General features: G+C 48.1%; 1 protein-coding gene and 1 pseudogene across 1 annotated transcript; one reads left to right on the top strand and one right to left on the bottom strand.

Moving 5' to 3' along the window:
* The window catches only part of LOC134395799 (zinc finger protein 850-like), a 229615-nt pseudogene that overhangs the window by 153677 nt on the left and 60391 nt on the right, over window positions 1-15547 (bottom strand).
* Window positions 8633-11064, top strand: LOC134396328 (zinc finger protein 850-like). Its single transcript, XM_063122787.1, has one exon. The coding sequence runs from the start codon at window positions 8703-8705 to the stop codon at window positions 11004-11006; it is 2304 nt and encodes a 767-aa protein (XP_062978857.1). The 5' UTR covers window positions 8633-8702; the 3' UTR covers window positions 11007-11064.

Raw genomic sequence — 15547 nt, 5'->3', positions numbered from 1 at the left:
CCCAAAGCAGTACATTCTCGGTTATTTAGCACCGTAGGCCTCCGACCAAGCAAGCATGGCAGACATTCCATGTACTAAAATTGAAATAATAATGCAATATTAAAACGTTAAATGTTTAAAACACATGACAATTTAAAGGTGCAAGCATGGCAGACATTCCATGTACTAAAATTGAAATAATAATGCAATATTAAAACGTTAAATGTTTAAAACACATGACAATTTAAAGGCCTTAACACAGACGGAGGACCAGATTGTTCTCCAAAGGCCTGCTGGAAGAAGTTTTTGCCTGCTTCTGAAAGCAAATCCAGGAGGGAGCCAGCCAGCCCAGGTTCCCCAGGAAGAGAGGTCCAAAGTAGGGGTGTGCACGGACCCCCCGCTCCGCTTCACTTTCAGATCCGAGATTTTCGGATCGGGCCGCTCCGCCCCGCCCCCACTCCGCCTATGTCCACTCTGCTCCGCTTGGAGCTCCGGATCCGGATCGGAGCTCCGTCCCCCCCCATAGGGGGGGTTACTGGGCCCTGCCGCCATCACCGCCCATGCCCGGTAAGGGACCAAGGGAGAGGGGGGCCTTACCTGCCTCTGTCCGTGGTCCGTCGCCGTCTTCAATTGATAGCACATCAAGCGGCCCAGACTTCCTGGTAAAACCGCGGGCTCAATTGAAGACGCTGATGCACCGTGGACGGACGCAGGTAAGGGAGAGGAGGGCGGGGAGGGGGATTACCAGGCCCTGCCGTCGTCGCCGCATGGGCGACAGCGGCAGGGCCCGGTAAACCCCACTTACCTTTCCGGCGGAGCTCCGGATCGAGGCAAAGGATCCGCCTTCACCTCGATCCTCTTCGCAACGCTCCGCCGGCCCCCCAATCCTCTTCGCCTCCGCCTTAAGGGCAGGCGAAGTCCCCCCGCTCCTGCTTCTAGGGTCCGATTAGAAGCGGAGCACATCCCTAGTGCAAAGCACTGGAGCACTAGTTCTGCATTCTCTTCTCCTACCGTGCCCCCCACCCCCACCTGTCAAAATGTCCTCCTCCTTGGGGGGGATTTAACGCATTTTGAGGAAAACCAGAGCAGAGTCTTCATGGCCAGCTTCCTCCAAGGATCCTCAAAGGAGGAAAAATCAGCCCCCAGGAGAACCCCCCCCAAACCCCCATCTGTTGCAAGAGCCAGGAAACTGGCTTCTCTCCAGATATTTTGGACTGCAACTCTCAGACTCCCTGACCGTTGGCAAAGCTGTCTGGGGTTCAGGGGACTTGTCCAGAACATCTGGAGGGCACAACCCAGCCCTTCCTCCATCCTGATGTGACGCAGTCCCAGCCCTTCTTTGGGAATCCTCTGAGGTCGGCAGCTACTTGGGACATCGGGGTGGGGGGGAGAACGCCGTTCCTTCGGACCTTTCGGGTCTTCTTGCATCCCTCCATGACTGGGGAGTGGGGCGGATCTCGCTCGTTCCGGGCATCCCTTTCTGTTCGGGACGTTGTTGGGGGAGCTCTGGGGTCAGCAGTGACAGACTGTTTCTGGGGTTCGCAGTGACAGAATGTTGCCCTGGCTTTAGCCCCGCGATAGTGTTCCCGAGCGTCGCCAGCACACGGCCCCGGCTCTTGGCCCTTCCCGGCCCCCGCCCCGGGGCTTCGCGACCCCCAGCTGCTGCGAAACATCTGGCTGGATCCGGTCTGGGCGGAGAGATGCTGCTGGCGTCTGCGGGGCTTCCGAAGGGTTAAAAGGACAGATCTGGATTCCTAGAGAGGAAGGGAATTGGGGGTGGGAGGGGTGGCCCCTCCCCCTTAAATCCCTTCCTGTGCTGGCTCCTCCCCCCATGGAGGGCGGAGTCTCTTCTCTCCTTCTCCCGCCAGGCCAGGTGAGTCTCCTCCGGCCTCACCTGCGCGTTTGAGGGGGGGCGCGGAGTCCCAGGGCTGCGGGGTGGGGGGCCGGGAAAGACACGGGGACTGATGACCCCCCCAGGGAAGAGGCAGTGGGGGAGGCTGCTCAACTCAAACCGCATCCAGCCCATGGAGAGAGAAAAGGAAGGAGGGGGGTCGTTAGAAGAAAAGGTGGAACGGTTGGGGGGCTTGTTAGCCCATTAGGGAGGCTTGGGGGCTGGAGAGAGGGAGGGCAGGCCCCGTCCCCAGAAGGGGGCTAGTGCAGCGGACCCCTGCCACTGCGTTCCCATGCTAGCGCCCCCCTCCAGGTTGTTTGGACTGCAGCTCCCATCGTCCCCATTCACCAGGGCGGTGGGAAGGCCCCTGGCTGGGGAAGGCCACATCATAGTCTATGCACAGGCATTTTCCAGGGGGGAGGCTTCTTCCTCTGCTGCTCTCTGCAAAGCCAGGAGGCCCCTTTGGATCTGGGGGCGGGGGGGAAGGTGGGCTTTAAGCATCCGAAATGTTGGGAAAGATGCAGCGGAGGCTGTTTGGGGATGAAGGTTGGGGGGGGGCAGATTCTTTCCCGAGGACCTGAAGCATTGAGAAAGCCGTGGAAAGGAAAGACAAACTTGGCTTGGCAAAAAGTAGGTGGGGAAGAAGGAACTGTGGGGTGGGGACCCCAACAAAGCACAGCCAACGGATTTGAGGGGTTTCTTTGGCACACGAGGTTTGGGGGTTGCTTGGAAGCCACAGATGGCCAAGGTGGGACCAGGGCACGGCCCCAGGTGAGGCTTGGATCTGCTCTGGGGCCCTTCCAGCACCGCAGCTCTTTCTTGTGAGCGGAATTGAGGGTCTTTCGCCTTTACAGGGACGCTGCAGGGTCCATGTAGCTCAGGCCGGGGAGGAGATACTGCAATCCGCCATTACAAAGCAGTTATTGGGAGCGTTCATAAAATCCATAATGCCTCATCAATCCTGAAATTTGCATGTACCAGAAAGAAATGTTGGTTTTACAGACCCTGAAAATGTCAAGAAGATTGGTGAAGGACTGAGGGAAGGAGGGCAGTTTAAAGCACAAAAGGAAACAAGCCCTCTGTGAATCTAAATCTCCTTGTTAACAAAGGCTGGCCAGGACATGGGCTCACGAGCTCTGAAGTCAGGAAATCCTCGGCCGTTCATCCAGCGGTGGGGTCTTCTTCCTCCCGCCTTCTAGCTGGTGGGATGGCTTTTCTTTTTTCCAAAATTCCCTTCAGTTGATTTTTAATGCATATTTCTTTGCCCCGTTAGAGGGAATACAGAGCCCTTTTCCCACTTCATCAACGTGCTCCATAGTGCTGTTCCGCTGCTCTCTCCTGGCTCTGCTAGATGACGCCCGCACAGTTAACAAGCACAAAACAGGAGACCTTTAAAATGATCATGTAATTATAAATATAAACTCAGGAATAATGGGCCCAAGTGACAGGAAGCCAGATTCCAGCTGGACATCAGGGGCAGATCTACACCAAGTAGGATATGCAAAACTATATATGGGGTGTGTCCTGGGCCCCAACTGTTGTCTCTACTGTTATAAACCGTTTTAAAGCAGTAGTGTAGATCCTGACCAAGAAAAGCTTCCTGACTGTTAGAGCAGTACAACAATAGAACCAGTTACCTAGGGAGGTTGTGGGCTCTCCCACACTAGAGGCCTTCAAGAGGCAGCTGGACAACCATCTGTCAGGGGTGCTTTAGGGCGGATTCCTGCACCGAGCAGGGGGTTGGACTCAATGGCCTTAAGGAGCCCCTTCCAACTCTACTATTCTATGATTCTATGAAAAGGGCAGCATGGCTTTGAAAGTGGGTGATCATTATGCTTTTAGCCGATCCAGGAGGGGGGGGCATGTTTTGGCTGCTGTAGGAGGAGGCGGCAGGTGAGCTCCAGGTGGGCTTGGGAGGGGGAGGGGGGACAGGGGAAGAGGGACGTGGGGGCTGCAATGCAAAACCCCTCCAGGCAGGCAGAAAAGGGAGGGGAGAGAGCAGAGCAGAGAGCAGGAGCCCCTCAGAGGAGCCCTGAGGCTGGGTCAGGCCAAAGGGGGCCCATCCACTCCAGCACTCTGCTCACACAGGGGCCCATCAGCTCCAGGACATGATGCAACAGCACCCTCCCACCCATGTTCCCCAGCAACTGAGGGGGGGCACAGGCTTATTGCCTCTGATACTGGAGGTAGCACACAGCCATCAGTAGTAGCACAAAGCCATCAATAATACTAACCAGTATTATTCCTTATCTAATCCTTCTCCCCATTGCATGTCCTGGATCCTCATTGCTGTTTCAGGAGCAGGGCCTGTTTGCAGAACTGAGCATTGATTTCTCTGGGGCAGAGAAGGCTCCATGCAGACGCAGTTCGGAGCGAAGAAGGATCGTTCAGGAGGCTGACGGAAGAGCCCCCGTGCAGGGTGAGGATCAAGGAGGCCTATTTTGACTCGGTTTCCCTCTCTGCAGTGTGCCCGAAATCTATGGCACCCTTTTAAGTTCCTCTAGATGTTTTTGGTTGTTGGGGGAGGGACACTTAAATTAAACCTTCCTTAGAGTTCAGAAAAGGTGTTTCTTTTCAGCTTGTGAGGACATTCTACGTGGAAACCTGTATTGTGGTTTCTGGGTAAGAACCTAAATGGGGAGAGATGTGTGTTTTCATACAAGTGAAATTCAAAAACCTGAGCGTGAGCGGCGGAGGTTGTAATGCCGCTCTGGGCTTCCTGCCATCTTTGTCTCCCACAGGTGAAGTCATGATGCCGGCAGTCGGTACCCCATCATCTCTTTCTGGTGGCGAAGGGGGAACGGAGGCCGTGGGACCCCATGAGGTAGTGGGACGATCTCTGGGGAGAAGGGCGAGGGGCGGCCTGGGGGTCTCTGGGCTCTGCTCACCTCCCTGGGACTGAATACGTCGCTTTCCTCTTTGCTTGAGTCAAAGCGGCCTTATTGAATGGCTTTGAGTGGCCCTCAGGAAGGTTTCATGAGGTTCCCCCCATCTTTTCGGGGGTCTTTAGAACAGAGCCTGTATAGCGGCTGAGAATCATCACCGTTCCGCTCACGTGCTGTTCTGGATTTCGCTTGTCTGTAATCTTCATGCTCTCTCTGAGGAGGAAACGTTTTCCTTTCAGGGTCTGTTGAACTTTGAGGAGCTGTCTGTGTCTTTCACGGAGGAGGAGTGGGCGCTGCTGGATCCGGGCCAGAGAGCTCTACATCGCGAAGTCACGGAGGAGATCTGTGGGATCGTGGCCTCTCTGGGTAAGGCTCTGTCTTTCCCTAGTTGGTAATAATATATTCTTCATTATTATTATTATTATTATTATTTATTTATTTATTTATTTATTTATATAGCACCATCGATGTACATGGTGCTGTACAGATTACACAGTAAATAGCAAGACCCTGCCGCATAGGCTTACAATCTAATAAAGTTGTAGTAAACAATGGGGAGGGAAAGAGAATGCAAACAGGCACAGGGAAGTGTAAACAGGCACCAGGTAGGGTGAAGCTAACAGTATAGAGTCAGAACAAACTCAGTATTTAAAAGCTATAGGGAAAAGAAAAGTTTTTAGCTGAGTTTTAAAAGCTGTGATTGAGTTGGTAGTTCTCAAGTGTTCTGGAAGAGCGTTCCAGGCATGAGGGGCAGCAGAAGAAAAAGGATGAAGCCGAGTAAGGGAAGTGGAGGTCCTTGGGCAGGTGAGAAGCATGGCATCAGAGGAGCGAAGAGCATGAGCGGGGCAATAGTGTGAGATGAGAGAGGAGAGATAGGCAGGAGCTAGACCGTGAAAAGCTTTGAAGGTCAACAGGAGAAGTTTAAATTGGATTCTGGAGTGAATTGGAAGCCAATGAAGAGATTTCAGAAGTGGAGTGACATGGTCAGAGCGGCGGGCCAGGAAGATGCTCTTAGCGGCAGAGTGGTGGACAGAGACCAGCGGACTGATGTGAGACGAGGGAAGGCCAGAGAGAATGAGGTTGCAGTAGTCCAACCGAGAGATAACCAGTGCGTGAACGAAAGTCTTGGCAGAAGAGACAGACAAAAATGGTCGAATCCTGGCAATATTATACAGGAAGAAACGACAGGATTTAGCTACTGCCTTGATATGAGGAATATCTTCACAAATGCAACAAACTGATTATAGCACGTTCTGCCAATCTTCCAATCTAACAAGATGTATCTCTTTTTATTGACTAAGACTGCAATCCTATGTCTGTTTAGAAAGAAAAGACTCCAGGCTGCAGGGTTTAAGAAGTTCCATGCTGGATCAGACCGAGGGTCATAGAATCATAGAATAGTAGAGTTGGAAGGGGTCTAAGAGGCCATCCAGTCCAACCCCCCGCTCAATGCAGGAATCTGCCCTAAAGCATCTCTGACGGATCGTTGTCCAGCTGCCTCTTGAAGGCCTCTAGTGTGGGAGAGCCCACAACCTCCCTACGTAACTGGTTCCATTGTCGTACTGTTCTAACAGTCAGGAAGTTTTTCCAGATGTCCAGCTGGAATCTGGCTTCCTTTCACTTGAGCCCATTATTATTACTATTTAAATATTTTTGTTTTTCAATACTTAAACATACATCTATACAATTAAAAGAAAAACAACATAATGCATATATGTTGAATAACCTTAATAACATATATTCTAGCTTCATCTGTTAACATAATCATACTTAACATAAAAGTGCACACCCCACCCCGGGATCTTATGCCTGTTTCCAAAATCTCATTGTTTCTTCTGGAGGTGCTTTCCCACTCCCCTTAGATAAAACAAATTCTAGGAACTGTTTCCGTATTCCCTAAAAATCATTCGTTTTTGTTATTGCTCTTCTCACTTTTATATTACATGTTAATTTATCATTAATAGCAATATTCCGTAACTCTTTATACCAATCTTCTATATGATAATCCCCTTGAACCTTCCAGTTCCTAGATATCATCAACCTTGCTGCTGTTAGCAAATTCATTATCAATTCTTTTATCTCTTTGTTACAATTTAATTCTCCATATAATGATAACAATGCCACTATAGGTGTCTCTCCAATCTCCGGTCCTAAAATTTCTTTTATCTCATTAAACACCATTTTCCACCATTTTTGTACAAATTCGCATTCCCACCACATATGTAAATATGTTCCCTTTTTTTTGACAACCTCTCCAACAATTTGCTGAGTTTAACTTGTTTATTTCATTTAATCTCACTGGGGTTAGATACCACCTCCATATGGTATCTAAATTATCGTTTTATAAAATTATCGTTTTATTTTCCCCTTTCTAAATTTCTTTTTTTAAGATCAGCTCCTCACATTTTGTAATCACTCTATACTCTCCGTAATCCTTTAACCATTTCTTCGTCCATTGTTCTAATTGAAAATAATTTAACCACGTTAAATTTTCCTCTTTTAATCTCTCCAATAGTTCTTCTCGAGTTTTCCTCTTTCCTAGCCAATCTTTTAACTTCATTGCATTCCTCTCTATTAAAGTTTCCCCCAACTTATCTTTTAAGTTTCCTAGAAAATTCTGCAACATTATCACTGGTGTTATTGGGGAAATACTTGGAAGTAAATCCTCTTTGTATACTCACCATATTTCCCTTTCTGATTATAATGGAATTGCCTGTGCTTTGTCCTGACCTCTCAAGAGGTGCAAAACTATATGAATATGTCTTAAGAGAAGGAAACACTTTTTTGGGGGGGTTAGGGTTGGATCCCTCGTTTGCTGAACTCCCCCTGTCAAACTCCTGTTAGCTCTTCCTGTTCGCTCGCTCTCTGGGAGCTGGCTTCCTTTTCTAACTTCTAGTTTAGCTGGACCAGCAGCTCTTCTCTGCTTCTGCTCTTCTTGGAGTCGGGAAGCCAAATGAGGTCACTGGGCAGCTGACAACAGTCAGCAATCAAACCAATCAGGTCTGTCTATTCCAGCACTCTGTTCACACAGTGGCGCAGAGAAATTTGCAGGAGGAACTGACAGATGAGGAACAGGAACTGGAAGAGGAGCAGAGCTGGCCAGATCAGAGCGGATAGTTTGGATTTTAGCATTGAAAAAAGAGGCAAAGTTATTAGCAGACAGAGAGGCGGGGAGAGATGGCGGATTAGGCTTCAGAAGAGAATTGAAGGACGCGAATCAGGCATCCTCCAGGGATGAAAAAGCATGAAATGGTGCACCCCCCCACCCATGTTCCCCAGCAACTGGTGCACACGGGTGATTGCCTCAAATACTGGAGATAGCACACAACCATCAGGGCAAGTAGCCATGGATAGCCTTTGCCTCCAGGAATTTTAAAGCCATCCTAATTGCTGGCCATCACTACATCTTGTGGTAGTGAGTTCCTTAATTTTACTCTGCACTGTGTGACCAAGTCCTTCCTTTTATTTGTCCTGAATCTCCCACCCATCAGCTTCCTGGGATGACCCCACTGGGTTCTAGCGTTTTGAGAAAGGAGAAAAATGTCTCCCTGTCTACACTCCCCACACCTCTATCAGGTCTCCCCTTAGCCTCCTTTATCCCAAGCTAAACAATCCCAGTTGATGTAACCTTTCCTCATAGGGGAGATGCTCCAGCCCCTTCATCGTTTTAGTTGCCCTTTTCTGCACTTTTTCCAGCCCTATAATATCCTCTTTTAGGTGTGGTGATCAGAACTGTACACAGTATCCTAAGTGAGGTTGCACCATAGGTTTGTATGATACCGGGCAGTACGATACTGGCCGTTTTATTCTCAATTCCTTTTCTTATCATGCCTAACATGGAGTTTGCCTTCTTTACAGTGGCCACACACTGGGTGAGCCCTTTCATCAAGCTGTCCACCCCAACCCGAAGATCTCTTTCTTGTTCAGTCACCACCAGCTTAGATCTGATGGACCAGGAGAGAATAAAAACAGGAGCAATGCACAAGATGACCAGTAAACCCTCTGCTTTTCATGGCCACAGTGAAACCACAGTACAGGAAAACTTAGCTGAACGAATGGAAATAAATCAGTATTCTGTGCGTAGGACAAGCTTTGATTCTCAATCAAGTCTTGAAAGCCATTGTAAGACTCACACAGATGACAACTCATTAAAACGCTTGGAGTGTGGAAAGAGCTTCACTAGAAGCACACACCTTAGTTGTCATCGGAGAAGTCACGTAGGGGAAAAATCATATGAATGTGCAGAGTGTGGAAAGTGCTTCAGACAGAAGATACAACTCACTTCTCATCAAAGAATTCACACAGGGGAGAAACCATATGAATGTACAGACTGTGGAAAGCACTTCTGTCACAGGTCAAACCTCACATCTCATCAAAGAATTCACACAGGGGAGAAACCATATGACTGTGCAGAGTGTGGAAAGAGCTTCAGTCGGAGCACACAACTCACTTCTCATCAAAGTATTCACACAGGGGAGAAACCATATGAATGTGCAGAGTGTGGAAAGCAGTTCAGACATAGTTCAAACCTCACTCGTCATCAAAGAATTCACACAAGGGACAAACCATACGAATGTGCAGAGTGCGGAAAGTGCTTTAGACGGAGCACACACCTCACTTCCCATCAAAGTATTCACACGGGGGAGAAACCATATGAATGTGCAGACTGTGGAAAGCACTTCACGCAGAGTTCAAGCCTCACATCTCATCAAAGAATTCACACAGGGGAGAAACCATATGAATGTGCAGACTGTGGAAAGCGCTTCAGTCAGAGTTCAAGCCTCACTATTCATCAAAGATTTCACACAGGGGAGAAATCATTTGAATGTGCAGATTGTGGAAAGTGCTTCAGACGGAGCAAACACCTCACTTCTCATCAAAGAATTCACACAGGGGAGAAACCATATGAATGTGCAGACTGTGGAAAGAGCTTCAGTCAGAGCGCAAGCCTCACTTCTCATCACAGTATTCACACAGGGGAGAAACCATATGAATGTGCAGACTGTGGAAAGCGCTTCAGACGGAGCACACACCTCACTTGTCATCAAAGAATTCACACAGGGGAGAAACCATATGAATGTGCAGACTGTGGAAAGAGCTTCAGTCAGAGCGCAAGCCTCACTTTTCATCACAGTATTCACACAGGGGAGAAACCATATGAATGTGCAGACTGTGGAAAGCGCTTCAGACGGAGCACACACCTCACTCGTCATCAAAGAATTCACACAGGGGTGAAACTATATGAATGTGCAGACTGTGGAAAGAGCTTCAGTCAGAAGATACTACTCACTTGTCATCAAAGAATTCACACAAGGGAGAAACCATATGAATGTGCAGACTGTGGAAAGAGCTTCAGTCAGAAGATACTACTCACTTGTCATCAAAGAATTCACACAGGGGAGAAACCATATGAATGTGCAGACTGTGGAAAGAGCTTCAGTCAGAAGATACTACTCACTTGTCATCAAAGAATTCACACAGGAGAGAAACCATATGAATGTGCAGACTGTGGAAAGCGCTTCAGTCAGAAGATACTACTCACTTGTCATCAAAGAATTCACACAGGGGAGAAACCATATGAATGTGCAGACTGTGGAAAGAGCTTCAGTCAGAAGATACTACTCACTTGTCATCAAAGAATTCACACAGGGGAGAAACCATATGAATGTGCAGACTGTGGAAAGAGCTTCAGTCAGAAGATACAACTCACTCATCATCAAAGAATTCACACAGGCGAGAAACCATATGAATGTGCAGACTGTGGAAAGAGCTTCAGTCAGAAGATACAACTCACTTCTCATCGAAGAATTCACACAGGGGAGAAACCATATGAATGTGCAGAGTGTGGAAAGTGCTTCAGTCAGAGCACAAACCTCACTTCTCATCAAAGAATTCACACAGGGGAGAAACCATATGAATGTGCAGAGTGTGGAAAACAATTCAGTGATAGTTCAAACCTCACTCGTCATCAAAGAATTCACACTGGGGAGAAATCATATGAATGTGCAGAGTGTGGAAAGCGTTTCAGTCAGAGCACAAACCTCACTTCTCATCAAAGAATTCACACAGGGGATAAACCATATGACTGTGCAGAGTGTGGAAAGCGCTTCAGTTGGAGCACAGGCCTCACTTCTCATCAAAGAATTCACACAGGGGAGAAACCATATGAATGTGCAGACTGTGGAAAGCGCTTCAGAAAGAGCACAAACCTCACTCGTCATCAAAGAATTCACACGGGAGAAACCATATGAATGTGCAGAGTGTGGAAAGCGCTTCAGTCAGAAGATACAACTCACTTGTCATCAAAGAATTCACACGGGAGAAACCATATAAATGTGAAGAGTGTGGAAAGTGCTTTAGTAAGAAGATACAACTCACTTGTCATCAAACAATTCACACAGGGGAGAAACCATATGAATGTGCAGACTGTGGAAAGTGCTTCAGTCAGAAGATACAACTCACTCGTCATCAAAGAATTCACATGGGAGAAACCAGATGAATGTGCAGAGTGTGGAAAGAGCTTTAGTGTGAGAACAAGCCTTACTTCTCATCAAAGTATTAACACGGGAAAAACCATGATGATACTCTGCTCTACTTCTCCTTGTTGTCGGAGTCAGCTGGGGCTGTGAAGGTGCTGGACCAGTGCCTGGAGGCTGTAATGGGCTGGATGAGGGCCCATAAACTGAAGCTGAATCCTGATAAGATGGAAGCTCTGTGGATTGGTGGTTCCCGAGTCCGGGAATTGGGTAAGCGGACAGGTCTGGATGAGGTGGCGCTCCCTCTGAAGGAGCAGGTACGTAACTTGGGAGTACTCCTAGACCCATCCTTGTCACTGGAGGCCCAGGTGGACACTCTGGCACGGAGTACTTGGGCTCAGCTTCGGCTGATCCGCCAGCTACGGCCTTTCCTGGACAGGGACAACCAAGCCACAGTAGAGCATGCACTGGTAACTTCCCGCTTAGACTACTGCAATGCACTCTACGTGGGGCTGCCCTTGAAGATGACACGGAAGTTGCAGCTAGTGCAAAATGCAGCAGCTAGACTGCTGGCGGGTGCATCTTACAGAGAACACATAACACCAGTTTTAAAGGAACTGCACTGGCTGCCTATACGCTTCCGGTCGGAATTTAAGGTGTTGGTAATGATGTTTAAAGCCTTAAACGCTTGGACCTCGATACTTGAGGGAGCGCCTCTCCTTATATATGCCTGCCTGAGACACAGATCTGTTTGAGGAGCTCTTCTCCGCATCCCACCAGCACAACACATTCGCTATGTTGGGACAAGGGAGAGGGCCTTATCTGTTGTGGCACCCAGGCTGTGGAATGCCCTCCCCTTGGAGGCCCGATTCACGCCAACGCTGTATTCGTTTCAACGCCAAGTAAAAACCTGGCTTTTTAACAAAGCCTTTGATGGTTAAATTCACTGGCACATTGTTTTCACTGTTTTAACTGCATCTATTGCTTTTAAATTGCCAGGTTAAGACTTTCCTCTTTGCCCAGGCATATGGCAGCAGATCTTAATCACCCACATGTTTAGTTAACAGTTTTTAATGCTTTATGTGTGTATGTTCTGTGTTTTAGAATTTTAAATTTTGTATACTTGTTTTTTTTTTCAATTTTAGAATTTCTGTAAACTCCCCAGAGAGCTCTGGCTATGGGGGGTGGTATATAAGTGTAATAAATGACTAAATCTATATAAATAAATATTGTTTTAACTTGGTTCATGGTTTAATTTGTTTTTAACTGTGTATATTTATTGTTTAATACTGTATGTTTTTATCTGTACTGAGATCTTAGTGATATAGGGCGGGATATATATATTTTAAATTAAATAAATTTATAAATAAATGTAGCATTGTAGAGTGTGGAAAGAGCTTCAGTTTGAAATTTAAAAAAAACCTCAGGGGAGGAGCCATATAAATGCTTCAAGTGTGGAATAACCATAGACTTGCCTCTCATGTTGAAGGAGTTTCAGTCAGAAGTTCTGTCTCACTTCTCACTAAGTAACTGACACAGGGGAGAACCCTTAGAAGAGTTGGGAGAATGAGATGACGCCATAATCACATTCATCTTTCACCTCAGAGAACGTACTTGGGGGAGTGAATTTGATGAACTGACTTCTCCTATAGAAGCCTCCCCAGTCCTTCAGATTGAAATCCCGCTCATGAGCCCCTGTGCAATATTCATCAAGTTGGTGGAACCAAGGCAGGGTCTCCTTGGTGGGGTCTCCGACACCGTTGAACTGCCTCCCATGATAACTTCACTTAGCTCCCTTCATTAGGTATTTTTAAAAGGTTTTGAAAAAACTGATTGTTCTCATCTTTATTTTTCACTGATTTAGTCGAAGTTGGCCCATTGCTTGAACATCTGACATTTAACACACACAATCTCAAAAGAGTCCTATGAGCACCGGTGTAATAAAAACAACCGGGGATAAAGGTTTCCAGGTAATCAGACTAGAGTGTGCCCCTAAGATCAGCCCATTTCAAAGAGGTTTAACACCCTTCTCAGGACCCCGGAGTTCTGCTGCATTTCCCCATTAGACAATTCAAGCACATCCTGGTCTTACCCATGTGGTTCACTCAGAAGTAAGGAGTTCCACGGATTGAAGTGAGACATAGTTTTGGTTGAGGGTGTCCTGGATGGTGACGGCCTCCAATCACCTGCTGTGTCAGGTGCGCAGAATAAGGACTTCTCCTGCTGACCTTCAAAGCTCTTCATGGTCTAGCTCCTTCCTATCTCTCCTCTCTCATCTCACACTATCGCCCCGCTCGTGCTCTCCGCTCCTCTGAATCCATGCTTCTCGCCTGCCCAAGGACCTCCACTTCCCTTACTCGGCTTCGTCCTTTTTCTTCTGCTGCCCCTTACGCCTGGAACGCTCTTCCAGAACACTTGAGAACTACAAACTCAATCACTGCTTTTAAAACTCAGCTAAAAACTTTTCTTTTCCCTATAGCCTTCAAATATTGAGTTTGTTCTGACTCTATACTGTTAGCTTCACCCTACCCGGTGTCTGTTTACACTTCCCTGTGCCTGTTTGCATTCTGTTTGCATTAGATTGTAAGCCTATGCGGCAGGGTCTTGCTATTTACTGTGTTATCTGTACAGCACCATGTACATCGATGGTGCTATATAAATAAATAATAATAAAATAATAATAATAATCCTTCCCTCTTTATTGTTTACTACAACTTATTAGATTGTAAGCCTATGCGGCAGGGTCTTGCTATTTACTGTGTTACCTGTACAGCACCATGTACATTGATGGTGCTATATAAATTAATAATAATAATAATAATAATAATAACAGTACAGGTGAGCCCAGCCACAGGGACCAGGTGGGATCAGCCACAGGGAAACCAGGGAACAGAATCATAGAATGGCAGAGTTGGAAGGGACCTACAGGGCCATGGAGTCCAACCCCCTGCTCAATGCAGGAATCCACCCTAGATGGACGACACTCAACACCCACCCAAAGCAGTACATTATTTAGCACCGTAGGCCTCAGACCAAGCAAGCATGGCAGACATTCCGTTTCCCCAAACCCACTGAGACATGCAGATTTGACCAAGGGTCCATCTAGTTGTTTTTATTATTATATTTATTTGCATCCTGCCTTTTGCCCAATACGGGGCCTCAAGGCAGCCTTACAAAATTTAAAACGTACACATTGTAAACCTAGGAAAAGAAATGTACTAAAATAGAAATAATAATGCAATATTAAAAAGTTAAGTGTTTAAAATTCATGACAATTTAAAGGCCTTAACACAGACGGAGGACCAGATTATTCTCCAAAGGCCTGCTGGAACAAAGAAGGATTTGCCTGCTTCCGAAAGCACATCCAGGAGGGAGCCAGCCAGCCCAGGTTCCCCGGGAAGAGAGGTCCGAAGCACTGGAGCCCTAGTTCTGCATTCCCTCCTCCTACCATGGCCCCCCACCTGTCAAAATCTCCTCCTCCTTGGGGGGATTTAACGCAGTTTGAGCAAAACCAGAGCAGTCTTCATGGCCAGCTTCCTCCTGGGATCCTCAGGGGAGGAAAAATCAGGCCCCAGGAAACCCCCAAACCCCCCTCTGTTGCAGGAGCCAGGAAACCGGTTCCTCTCCAGATATTTTGGACTGCAACTCCCATAATTCCTGACCGTTGGCAAAGCTGTCTGGGGTTCAGGGGACTTGTAGTCCAGACCATCTGGAGGGCACAACCCAGCCCTTCCTCCATCCTGACTTGACCCGGTCCCGGCCCTTCTTTGGGAATCCTCTGTGGTCGGCAGCTACTTGGAACATCTGGAAGAGGGGGGGTAGGAGTGAGGGAGAATGCCATTCCTTCGGACCTTCCGGGTCTTCTTGCCTCCCTCCGTGACTGGGGAGTGGGGCGGATCTCGCTCGTTCCGGGCATCCCTTTCTGTTCCGGATGTAGTTTGGGAAGTTCTGGAGTTAGCAGTGACACAATGTTGCCCTGGCTTTAGCCCCGCGATAGTGTTCCCGAGTGTCGCCAGCACACGGCCCCGGCTCTTGGCCCTTCCCGGCCCCCGCCCCTGGGCTTCGCGACCCCCAGCTGCTGCGAAACATCTGGCTGGATCCGGCCTGGGCGGAGAGATGCTGCTGGCGCCCGCGGGGCTTCTGAAGGGTTAAAAGGACGGATCTGGATTCCTAGAGAGGAAGAGAATTGGGGGTGGGAGGGGTGAACACCCCCCATAGCAGCCTCCGCCCCTCCCCCTTAAATCCCTTCCTGTGCTGGCTCCTCCCCCATGGAGGGCGGAGTCTCTTCTCTCCGGCACCCGCCAGGCCAGGTGAGT

Source organism: Elgaria multicarinata, chromosome 3 (assembly GCF_023053635.1).
Source record: "Elgaria multicarinata webbii isolate HBS135686 ecotype San Diego chromosome 3, rElgMul1.1.pri, whole genome shotgun sequence".
In the NCBI taxonomy this organism is placed as follows: domain Eukaryota; kingdom Metazoa; phylum Chordata; class Lepidosauria; order Squamata; family Anguidae; genus Elgaria; species Elgaria multicarinata.
The sequence above is the reverse complement of the archived record's forward strand: the minus strand, read 5'-3'. Positions and strand labels throughout refer to the sequence as shown.